Here is a 12,688-nt window from a genome sequence, read left to right as displayed (position 1 = left end):
GGTGAATTTTCTCCTGCTGCTCAACCCAGATAACTTCCAAAGGTCACCTGCTCTCAAAGCCCTCCAATCCCACCGTGCCATAGGCCTTCCTTTGCAATGCAGGTGCAAGTCCCACCAGGCGATGACTTTCTTCACTTCCTGTCCCACTATAGCAGTCATGTGCAAAGTAGCCCTGTGCAGTGAGAATCAGCAGACAAGCAATTTCTGTGTGTTAGGTGGGCTACATTCACTAAACGTAGTTCACTAAACGTAGTTCACTAAACGTGGGACCTACTTCAAAAAACTCACCAGTTGGAGGAAATAGCCTGGGGAGGGAACAATGTATGTGATAAATAATGTACTTCTCATTATCAACACTGATACCTGCTTTTTTTGTGTGACCTGCTCAGCAAGTTTAAAAAACTTAAAAAACTTCCCGATTAAAAAAAAAAAAAAAAAAAAAAAAAAGAGGACCAAATGGATGATGTATGCTCCAACTGTGCTCTCTCCCAACAGGAGGGGACAGCAGTGGCACTGAGCATTAGCTGTGAGGGGAGCCGCTCCACAGGGGTCACACTTCCCGTTACACTACCCTTTGGAGATTTTACCAAATGGTTTCCACTTTTCCACAGGGAGAGGATTGTTTGAATTCAGGGCACCCCGGGGTGGCCTCACTTTTTTTTTTCAGAAACCACGTGACAAGGCCCTCCTGGTCCAAGGGGGTCCCTTCTTTCCTTGTACCCAACATCTTAGCATCTCAGGTCAGGGCTTGTCTGGTCTGGTCCTCTCCCCAGAAGCTGTGTCTCTGTAAGAAACAGCCACATTGTTTTTATCTCCATACCTGCTATCTGTGCTTTTGAAAAATAACAGCAGGAATGGAGCATCAGTCTGGCCTCCTGGAGGCCTCCTCTCTCCCTGCCAGAGGCCCCAGGGCAGGACTTACAAGGCTGTGGCAGAACTCCTGCTAAGAGCCCCTGAAAGGCAGATCAGGGAAAGGGAACTTCCAGACCTATCATAAATTCATCAGCTTTGATTTATAAATATAATGGCTCACTGAAAAGAGGATCTGGTTTAGAGGCAGTGCCGGTGTCGGGGACAGGGGTCAAGCTCAGACAGCATGCTGGCCTAGTATGTCTGAGGCCCTGGGTTCCACCTCCAGCCCCAGGAGACAGCCAGTGTTCCAGACTCAGAGTTTTAGAACAGGGACTGAGTCATCCCCTCAGGGATTCAGTCCCCAGATAGAAGATAGCTGCCAACCCCCACGGCTCAAATTTAAGAACCCAACATATAAAATAGCTACTCCTTAACCGATAAAATTAAAAACAAAATCAGAAATAACTAAACTCTGGGAATATCATTGCTTAACCATTTCTTTGTATTTTTATTGAGTTGTTGTTTTTTTTTTTAATTTCTGCCCAAATACCACAGTGAACTGAGAAACCACAATTACAATTCACAGACTGTGGCATGAAAAACATCACACACTCCATGAGGAATCACATCAAACCCTTTCCTCTTTATTCATTCAAAAGAGAGTCCAATGCACAAGTGTCAAATATGAGCACTGTCATTTTTTTGTTTTTCTTTTCTTAGAAGGGGAAAAACATTTATTCTGGCAGCACTTTTACAATTCCAGGAAGTGGCTCTGATACCACAAGTGGCAGGAATAGAAACCATAACAAACTTGGAGGGCATTTCTTTGAGAGGCCAGGGACTCCGTGGTTGGAAAAAAAATTCTTCTTGTGCTTAGTGAATCGCCTGTCAGCCTCGGCGGGCCACTGAAATCTTCCTGGGTGTTGAAAGAGAAAATGGAATTTCCTACACAGACATTGTGGGAAACTCCTGTAGAGCAGAGTGTTTTCTGTATCTCCAACCCTCCCCCCACCCCCCAAGGCTGAAGCAAGTTCTCACGCTTTGCTTTTTCTGGAGCTTCTTGTGGTCACATGACCCTCTTATCATGTGGACCTTTTGGCCAAAACACACGTGGCAGCAAGGTTTCCTCTTACACTGCTTCTCTAGGGTTCAGATGACAGCACAAAACATGACTGGTCAAAAAAGAGCAGATATTAAGAACATGGGCATTTATGTTCGTGAAAATAACAAACACTTGGAGAGTATGTTACCCGAAGGGGCATTATTTCCATTTATATGGCCCTAAGGGGAGTTGGCCCAAAGTCATATGCTTGGGAGTCTCTTTCAAAGGACTGGTCAAGTCGGTTGATTGGACAAGGTAAGTACTGTCACATGCCAATTAAAAAAAAACCTATTGCCCAACAATTCAATGGTCCATAAAGCAATTAAATGTTACCATTCAGTTTACACACACACACACACACACACACACACACACACACACAGGAGAACTGTGACAAAAGGATTAACCAGATTAGTCTTATGATTCTGTTCTAAAAGGAAAATGAAATCTCCAACTTGAAGTGTCATATATTCAAGTATTAAAAAAAATGTAAAAACAATCTGATCCCACTCTTGATTTTAAGATGATAAGGAAATCATAACCAGGGCTTCTGGAGTCAGTGAAGTTAACTCCTGGGGCACAAAATATTTTATAAAAATTGATTTGTGAGGTCGTGAAATGCAGCCCACTTGTTCATTCTTTCTTTTGAACATGTGGAGACCACTGTGGCATTCCAAGAGTCAGTGCTTTCTAAACAAAGTGAAAGAGTAACACCAGCTGACTCGCTCTTCTGTCTGACACTGGTGAGAAACAGTTTTGCACATTTTCTATCAACACGCGCAGGAGGCAGATGTAAACAGAGTCCTTTACATTCTTCAAAGAATGTGCGACTACTGCAGCATATGCTGTTTGGCCCCAATTAGGAGGAGGCTAGAGAGCAACTTGTAGGGTTTGCTTTTTAAGTTTTACCTCCTGGAGATTTCAAAACAAGCGTTTTACTAGTTCTTGGCAGTAGATTGTCCTATAAGAGGCTCTGTATGAATAGCCAGTGTGGGATTATGTTCCCCAGTTAGGAAGCTCACTACCTGAAGGTCTCACCAAGTGGAGGGCTCACCAAGTGCTCTGCTAAATTCTGGACCTGTTCTAGAAAGGAGAGGTAATAATTAGCAGAGCCCCTTGCATGATTCAAAACAGACTCCCGATGATCTTAAGCTACACTAACTGAGGTTTTCCATGAACTCTTTGTTCCAGAAGAGCGCCCCGTCTCTGCCTCGACACTAATGATATGTGGGTAAGGAACAGGAATGCTTCTGCCACCAGGCCCAGTGACTTACAGGCAGGGACCTTGGATAAAGATGGGAAGGGACACTGCCTGATATGCATGTTGAAGGATCCTGCGGATGACTGGCAATCTACGAAGCAACATTAGATCCGTGGGCTAACAGATACACAGACATCTTTTTTTCTTTTCTTTTTTAAATCTGAGAAGGCGATTAAAGAATAAAGAAAAGAACAAAAAAAAAATGTCTTATACTAAAATAAGAAATCAGCCCCATCTTGGCACAGTTCTCATGCAAAATATTGCACCCAGTGTTAACTAACGCTAGAAGCTTCAAACGGTATAAATTTAAATGTATTTGCATATTATAAAAATAAAGATAAACATATACATATTTTACACTAGTTACGGAACAGCAATGAATGTCAGTTGATTCCTCTTTCACATTGAACAGAACTGAAACCCGAGTGCTCTAAATACTGCCACTGTACTGTAACTATGGCTTATATGTGCACGGAAAACAAAATCCCTGAGAAGCCATTCGACTTATTTTTTTTTTTTTTCTTTTCTTCAAGTAGCGCTCTCCTTGGAGGATCACAGTTCTGAGGTTCCGGTTGTGAAACTTTAGCTCCATGCTCTCTCTGTCCTTCCTCCGCCCCCCTCCACACCTCTGCGGTGGTCCTCTGGAAGCACCCTGAGCTGGTCTTCACTCCAGTGCCCAGCCTGTGCTTGGAGGTGCAGAGGGTTCCCAGGTGAGTGGTGATGCTCTATTTTCTCCATGGAAATCCCACAGTCCACAAGTCACTGGTTTCTGTGCTTTTCACCAACGTTCTTCCTAGATGGGTGTAGGAGAGGAAAGTACAGAAATGACAACAGTGAACCAACAGTGACAGTCTGACTGATAAGAAATGAAGAGTGACGATTGACACAGATTCATTTTCTGCATGGGTTTTTCATCTCTACTTCTCTGACTCCTTATAAACATGTAGAGGTCAGGCCACTACCATCCTCACGGAGGGAAGTTGTTTTAGCAGTAAATCAATCAAGTATTTCTGTTTGTGACGTTAGTCTCAGATCACCCATGAAGAGGGAGTGATGCTAATTGGCCACAACACTTATTCCATTGTAAATTTTATAGCATAACTATAGATTTTTAATTTACAACCCAAACTCCATAATCACAAAACTGCTTCCTTTCAATAAACACATGCACACACGTGGACCCAGGTTACCCAACACTCCAGGAGGGGAAATATATACCAACAAGAGAGAATGGATGCCTATCTGGATCTGAAAAGCGTGATTTGAGGTAGTGTTATAAGCACTGAAGAATCCGCTGCATCTCAACTGACTAGACACAGCAGCATTCAAGTCAAACCAAATAGCTACAGGAAACGAACATCAAAATCCCCATCCTTTACTTCAGCTTTCCTACAATGACATGGGACAGCGTGTTTTAAAAGCATTTTAGCACCATTTAAGAAACCATACAAGGACAAAGAAAGGAAAGGAAAAAGGGGTATGATTTCTGTCCCTCATCCCATCTCTACATGCTTCCTGAGTTCACAGACACTGATAATTCAGTGTCCACCTAAGACATCTTTCCATTCCATGTAAGAATCAGCTTGGTCAAGCTTGATGAAAACATCATCAAAAGTAAGTTTCTTCCATTTGCTAATTCCATGCAGGGAACTATGTCTTTCACTGTAGCACATGATTTGATTATGTGCTGACAATCCCACCAGGTTAGCTAAATCTTACTCTGCACTTGACTGAGAGGGAAGCTGAGTCCAAGAGGCTAAATGACTTCCTGAAGGGAGTTGAAACCACTAGTGAGGGCAGAGCCAGGCTTTTAACCAGGGTCATGTGAGTTCAAAGCATGCTTGAGGAATATAAGGCAGGTTGGCTCTTTGAGATCCTCAGGATAGTTTCACATTTCTGTGGCCCCCAACTATGAGAAGGCCTATTAATACAGTCAACTCCCAGGAGAGAAGGTTTTGAAATTGTCTCAAATTCAAGCAATAATAATATGACTGATCTAACTGTAAAGAGGGTGGTAGTGTGAAAACATCCCAACCAGGCAGTTGGCTTTGGTGCTATGGTTTGGGGTTCATATGGGTGATGGGCTACATAACAATTTTTTTTTCACTGAATCTAATGAACCTTTGGAAATGCAGCCAGTTGGGTCTGGCTGGCTACTCCCTTGAGCCACACCTAAGACTGAGAAATGCAAGAACCCCTAATCCAGGGCACCTGAGAGGAGATATCCCATCATTTACGGTTTTCAGCAGTTTTCCACATCACTACCACTTTTCACTTTTGAATTCTTAGGGGAAAAAGCCATCAAATCTCCCACCCTCTCGATTTCTCAATAGACTCGTCCTTCAACATCCACCTCAAATACTACTTCCTGGGACCTTTCCTGATTCCTCCTGGTGGAGTTCTTTCTTTCGAGTGCTCCCCAGACTCTGTTCACACACCTGTCATGGCAGACAACCTATTTTAATAGCAATTCAACACTCACAAATTTGTCTGCTTATTTCTTTGATTCTCGTTCTATAAAAAAGTCTCGAGGGCAGGGTCTGACTTGGTTGTTTCTGCATCCTCAAAGTTGTGCAGGGAAAAAAATAACTGATTAGAGTTAGAAGGCTTCCCAGAGACAAAACATGGCCATAAGGACAACGGACCTTCACTGGGTAGAAGGGAAAGGTGGCAGCCTGTTGAGGGATGGCAGCCACCAGGGGGCGCTGTGGTTGACGCCCTCCATAGTAAGGGAGCATCTCTGGGTCAGAAGAGGGTCTGGGGTCTGTGAAGGGCCTTGTGGGATAGGCCCAGAATTTTGAACTTGAACCTGTAATAACCAGGAAGTCATCCAAAGTTTAGGGAGAAAAGGACAAAATGATTAGAGGGTAACAGGCCAATAGACACCCCATCACAGGGATCTCAGCAGAAACAGGGGAGTCTAGAGGAAAGCACAATGCTGAAAAGAAAGTTACACGGCCAAGTTCACGCATGTCAAGGCACATTGCTAAGAGGGGACAACAGGTCTTGGTGATAGACCATGCATGGGGAATAGAGGAGAGGAAGGCATTGAATCTGACAAATTCCTAGGCTGGGAAGATGGTCACAAAGCTCTGCCACTACCTGTGACAGAAAACACAGACAGATGAAGATCTCCGAGAGAGAAAGGCAACTAATTCAGTCCTCCACCTGTGAAGCCTATAGGACGTCCAGGGGAGCTGCCAGGTGGGACACTGGAGACTGAGGTGTGAAACTGAAGGGAGGGCTCAGCCTGGGGGTTCCCAGGTTATCGAACCTGACACTCCCAGGATGGAACAAAGAAATTTTGACTCAAAGTACTTAAACACTTAGGCTAAAAATGAAGCCATAACATTTTGATTTATTCATGTCTCTTATTTCTATGTTCTGATGCTTTGACATCTGGGGCCTTGCTGACCCTGGAGGAACTGGCCCTCCCAGAAGGAGCCAGGTCCTTAAAAGAGAAGACAACTCAGCCGTCCGTGTACCTTGCACATACAAACTAACCAGTCCAGAGCCCAGAGCCCAGCCACCTCCTTTATTGGCTCTCACACTCTGGGTCACCATCCACCTGCTCTAATCACCCCAGGGCCAAATGCCAGACATCTAAGGACAGCCCTTCACCTGAGAACACTGGAATAATTTAAATGAGCCAACCCCAAGCTTTCTTTCACTGCCTCACTTGCCCTTTCTTATGGAAACCAAAATAAAGGCTTTGCCCATGTTCTTCCCTCTTTCTCTGCCTCATGATCGACCCCAGTACTTCCTTCCCTAGGTAGCCTCCCATCACCAAGGTGTGACATGCCCCCTTCTCCTGGAGATTGTGAATATTAAAACATCTTTTCAATGGAAGTTGTCTGCTGATCTGTTTGCCTTACTGTACTTTAAATCTTCTATGAATATACTATATTTTTAAATATACATGCAAATGAGAGCCTCCAGCACTGTGAAAACTGTCCCAAAGCTGGGAGCCAAGACACAGATCGCAGATGCATGGTGCATTCAGTAACTGCAACTGTGGGCAAATGGCTCTGCCTGGACTCTACACTCTGTCCTCTGTGACTTACCTGGTTGCTAGCAGGATCCAATGACTCAGGGCTTTTTTTTTTAATTTTATTTTTTTCATCTGAGGCATTTATACAGATACTCTTGGCATTTGTGACTACAATAAGAAAGAAAGGACAGCTCTCCTTTCCTCTCTATTCTATGGAGGGAGGTTGGCGTACTGAGGTTTACTGCAGGTACCTTATAAACAGATCTTTGTGCACTTTGTGCACCTGTGCTGGTGATAGAGGAGAAGGGAAGCCAATGGCTTACCTACCTAACCAGCTTACACATTTACCTTCCTTGAGTAGGTACCTCAATTAATAAGCTGCTAGGTAAGTTGGAAGGTAGATTTTTGCCACAACATCTACATCTTCAGAGGAATTTTGTTTTTATTTTTTACCCATATATATTCTATCAATATTTATTCCTAGTAGAAAAGACCATAGCTGAATGTATGGAGCGTTTGTGCGCTCATGAGGAACTAGACTAAATGCTTCATCTGCAACGGTCTGCGCATATGAAACCACCTCATGAGATAGGTACTTCTATTATCTGCATTTTACAGACATTTAGAGTCATAGCACTAAGAAATGGTAAAGAACCAAACTTGGAAAGTGTAAAACAACCCTAAGAAAAGAAATATAAACACTTATTTTTAAAAAGCTACATGCTGCATTAACCAACCTCAGCTTTTCCTGATGTTATATTCTGGCATAACCATAGAATATATGTGTGGTACTGGGAAACAAACCCAGGGCCTCTTTGCATGCTAAACAAGTACTCTACCTTTGGGCTACATCATCGGCCCTTTTAATTTTATTTTGATACATGGTCTTACTAAGTTGCCCAGGCTGGCCTTGAACTTGTGATCCTCCTGCCTCAGTCTTCTGAGTAGCTGGGATTACAGGTGTGGGTCACTGTGCCGGGCATGGTGTAAATATTTAAAAAATTACTTTTTTTTTCCTAGCAAGCATCTAATATATGGACTTATGAAATATTATAGTAAATTAAACAAAAGAATCAAGTGGTTTCCTATTCCTAATTTTCAAATGTGAGTGGATTCTGTACAAGTAAAAGATTAGCTACCCTAGGATACCATGCTCTGTGGAATCTCTTCATCCCCAGCCCCCCTCACCCCATTAGCTCTCCAGTCTTCAGGAGGGTCTTACCTATTCAAGACACTCTCTGCACTTCCCACAGACTTACCCTTAATACTTGGTGCTCCTAAAGTCACAGATTGGGTACAGTAAAAATGATGGCATAAGGGAAAGAAGCACTATCTTTTCCACTTAATTTTCCAAGAAAGTATGAAGGTACCTAAGCAGAGAGGGGAAAAATTCCAGTATCAATGTGGCTGATGGGAGACTAAAGGATTGAAGAAACATAATTTCTCCTAGCCTGGAAGAGCAGCCAGGCAATGAGCTGTTACTCCTTGCATAGGATAAAACGAGTCAATGCAAACCAATGTGACCACTCCACAGGCAACATCCACACTTGGCCTTTTCCTCCAAAACACCAGGCCATCCCCACCTTCCATGTCTTAAAATTCTGTGGTCCCTGAGAAATTCTCCATTGTGATCAAGCCAAATTCATCTTGTACCATTGTTTTTTTTTAGAATAGGTCATCAAGCCCATGCTAACTAATCTCAGTGCACTAAGGCATTCTTTGCCCCTTTATTTGGTGAGAAGAAAGATCACAGTCTTCATTCTATTTGTTATAAAAGCCTATTTCAGTTGGCCTTAAATATCCTTTGTCATAACAAAGTCATTGCAAAAATTCCTGTGCAAAGTAATCAGTGTACTTTTGAGAACGCTTAGAAGCAGCAAGTCACTGGAATTTAGTGGGGCTGTTGCTTGAGTGAGAATTCTACTGTACATAGGCAAGAGTCCAAGTTTTTAAAAAGGGGCTTTGAAATGCGGTATATCAGCCTTGCCCTCTATTGTTATGAGTACTTTCTGGAAAAGGAGAAAGCTTGGCCCAGCAATTTCCAAACCAGCCCATTTTCACTAATTCTATAACATAGACCAAAATCGGAATTAACTGCCTTCTTCACTCTCTACAAACTCCCGCCACTCCCCAGATGATGGAAAACACAGACATAGTGCCACTAGAAGAGAAAGGTCAACTGTCAGGAAATGAAAATGATACATCCCCACTTCCTGTATGTTCAAGGGTCAGTCCATTAAGAAACCACATGGAAGAATGTGGGTTGGGTGCTAGCATGCCTCAAGGTAAAATGTTTTCACTTGCTAACCTGTTTAATTCTGTCTTTTGCACAGAAACCAGCAGTTCAATTTGATTACCAGGCAGTTTGTCACATAGTGCACAGTTCATTTGGTGGAGCTGGACATTGCTCTGAACTTCTTTGGAAAGAAAAAGAGAGACACTCTGCAGAATACCTACAAATGACATACCACTGGCAAGCTGCCATTTACCCAAAGAAGCTCATGTTCCCTGTAAGCTAGAATATTAAGTGTCTCAACCTGGGAGCAACTGGATGGAGACAGGCATTCACAAATAAAAATATAAAAATATTCTCTTTCTCCTTTCCCCACTGAGAGTACAGTCAGTGCTCCCTATTCTTGAGTTCTGTATCCTTGGATTCAACCAACTGCAGGCTGAAAATGTTTGGAGGTGGTAGGGTACTGCATGTGTATGGAACCCGCCCTCATCCTGATCCCCTAAACTATACAGTTTAGCAACTATTCATACAGCATTTGCATCATATTATAAGTAATCTATAGATAATTTATAGGTATGGGAAATACGTGTAGTATAGTTATATGCAGGTATTCATAGTATTATTTTTTTTAATAGAAAGGCCTTGAGCATCTGCACATTCTGGTGTCCATAGGGGTGGAGAGGGGGTTCTGTAAACAATCCTCTAATGGATACCATAGGGCGAGTGCTTACTTTTGCCTCTTGCAACTCTTAAGGTCCAAGACTCAGCATCCTTTGAATATCTGGGCTGCCGCCAAGAAGCCCTGAAGGAGGGTCATCTCCCTCCATGCAGCTCCACCTTCATTTAACCTTCCTTCATCCAAGAAACCAGGGACTGGCAGTGGGGGTACAAATTCAACTCATTACCATGGGAACCGAACTGTGCCTGGGATAACATGTTTTTCTGGGAACTTCTTTAAAACTCAGAAATCTGTTGCACTCTAACACACTAGGCAGCCAAACCACTAAAAATATCAATGGATTGCATGGGACACTAGGTGATGTATTAGGCACAAGATTTCTTTCTGATGAAGATAGACTGATACACTGCATAACTCTTTAAATACACTGATAGTCATTAGTGGGTGAGTTTTATGGTATATAAATTATACTACAGCTTAAAAATATGCATCTCACACAAATTTTGTTCTCGACGAAGTGGGCATTTCTTGGAGCAACTCATGCGAATTTGCTACAAGATGCAATGTTCATCTCCTGTCAAATGCATATATCCTTAAAAATCCTGATCTCCAAAGTATGGAAAACGACTCATGTTTCTGTTTGATCATCAGCAAAGAGGACAAGAAGCCATTTAGTTCCCATTTCTTCCCGGAGGGCAAGGTGTGCGAAGGGAGGCACTTCATTTCGTTCCTGAGACCTCTTCTCAATAGAATGCTGGTGGACACCTCAGCCACCAACCACTGAGACAAGCCACAAGAGTAAACCACGTTTTCAAAAAAATGACTCCTGATTCTGTGCCTCTCCCCATGAGGGAATAAAACATCTAGAAAAATTTTAAGTGAGAAATAAAGAAGCTTGGGATTCATAAGGAAGACTCATGGAAGAGCTCTTGACTAGCACCCGTGAGACCCCTGGGTTCAATCCCAGTACAGCAAATAAACAAAACAAAAAACTCATAAGGAGGCCCAATTAATAGCCATGGACCCTTTTTTCTTCATGAACTGCACTGTACCACCAATTTTTTTCATTTAGTCAGAGGCAGGTAGTTAAATGACAAGTGTCTGATCTCATCTATAAAAGAGAGGAGTCAACTCAACTGAGAAAGGTTTGCCATGTCTTTTTTAAAACCAAATAAGATCTAGATCAACAAGAGACAGGGTCTTTCTTAGTGCCTTGCTTTTGCTGAGGCTGGCTTTGAACTCATGATCTTCCTGCCTCAGCCTCCTGAGCCGATGGGATGACAGGCGTGTGCCACCATGCCTAGCCATCCTTTCTTAATGTGAACTATAAATGATGTGTTCACCCTACCTGAAAGCAGAAGGGGCTGTGACAGGCTGACAGCAATGCAGCACCCCTCAGTTCTGTCTTGGTGCTGCCCATTGGACATGGACAAGAAAAAGGTCCCAACAGACAAAGGTGAGGCCTCACCAGCTGGGATCCCACCCTTACAGGTGCAGAAGGGATCCGAGAGACCAGGATATCCAACCCACACACATAAATCATCTGAGAGACTTCTGTGTTTTTAAGACTCATGCCTGGTCCCTTTTCCTAGAAATTCCTATACACATGCCTGATGAAAAAAGTTCCGTTTTGTCCATCTACCTACATTTTGTGGGATAACAGAAAGTAGAAGATTGCTCTAGTGATCAACAGCCTCAGTCTCCCAATTTCTAGTGCCTGCCAGGACTCCAAATCTCAGGCTCATCACCAGGCCACACTGACTTAATGACTACCTCCTTTGACAGCTATCCTCATAGATCCCCCCAATCTCCTGCTCCAGCACACTGTCACTCCCATGTGCTTTTATACCTTCCCCTGGGCATGGCCTGCCCCCGTGTATGCTTTTGTGTTCATGGATGAGCTGTGGATGCTTAAAGAGTATGGGGTGTAAAACAGGACGGCACAAGCAGGGACTTCAGATCTAAGCATATGTTCATGTATATGGTCATGCAGTTTCTCCTCACCTCCATGCTAAAAACTAAGTCCTGCCAGAGAAGCAAAACTTTCCTATTTAAAGAATACCCCTTCATTTAGAGTTGAAAAACTGCCATCTATTTTATGAGACATTTTTTTTTTTTTACCTGTTTCAAAATAGAGCGATTCAGATTGCTAGGTCAAAAGTGGTTCGATCTCTAATGATGCTCCCTCCAGCAAGGAGAGAGGTCAGAGTCCTCTGATTGCCCAAGATTTTAAAGCTGCTAGTTCATTTAGGTTCAATAAGCTGTCAGAGGGAAAGGCTGATAACATTTTTTTTTTTTCCAGGCTGGTGTAAATGCGGTCTTTCTGTGGCAGGACAAGAAGCCCATGGGAAAACACTGATAACGCTGGCTGGGTGCCAGAATAGCTTCCTTGTGCAAATGGATATTATAACTCCTACCTCTACCTCGCCTATTAAATGGCATGCATCTTCGGCAAAACAATAGATTAATGTCTCTCTTGTCTCTCTTGGGAAATTTATGCCAATGGTAAGTGTATTGAATAACTGTTTCCCTGTATTCCCATACCTGTTGGTTCTAAAATACCCCCT

The 12,688-nt window shown here is 43.0% G+C and overlaps 1 protein-coding gene across 1 annotated transcript in view; it reads right to left on the bottom strand.

Annotated features, from left to right (window-relative positions):
• Positions 1 to 2,436: 2,436 nt before the first annotated feature.
• Positions 2,437 to 12,688, bottom strand: part of Mfhas1 (multifunctional ROCO family signaling regulator 1) — a 92,903-nt gene continuing 82,651 nt past the window's right edge. Inside the window, exon 3 of the mRNA XM_026402909.2 lies at positions 2,437 to 4,008. Coding sequence (XP_026258694.1) covers positions 3,975 to 4,008 — 34 coding nt within the window. The 3' untranslated portion in view covers positions 2,437 to 3,974. The remainder of the gene's footprint in view (positions 4,009 to 12,688) is intronic.

Source organism: Urocitellus parryii, chromosome 14 (genome assembly GCF_045843805.1).
Source record: "Urocitellus parryii isolate mUroPar1 chromosome 14, mUroPar1.hap1, whole genome shotgun sequence".
NCBI classification, from domain to species: Eukaryota; Metazoa; Chordata; class Mammalia; order Rodentia; family Sciuridae; genus Urocitellus; species Urocitellus parryii.
The sequence above is the reverse complement of the archived record's forward strand: the minus strand, read 5'-3'. Positions and strand labels throughout refer to the sequence as shown.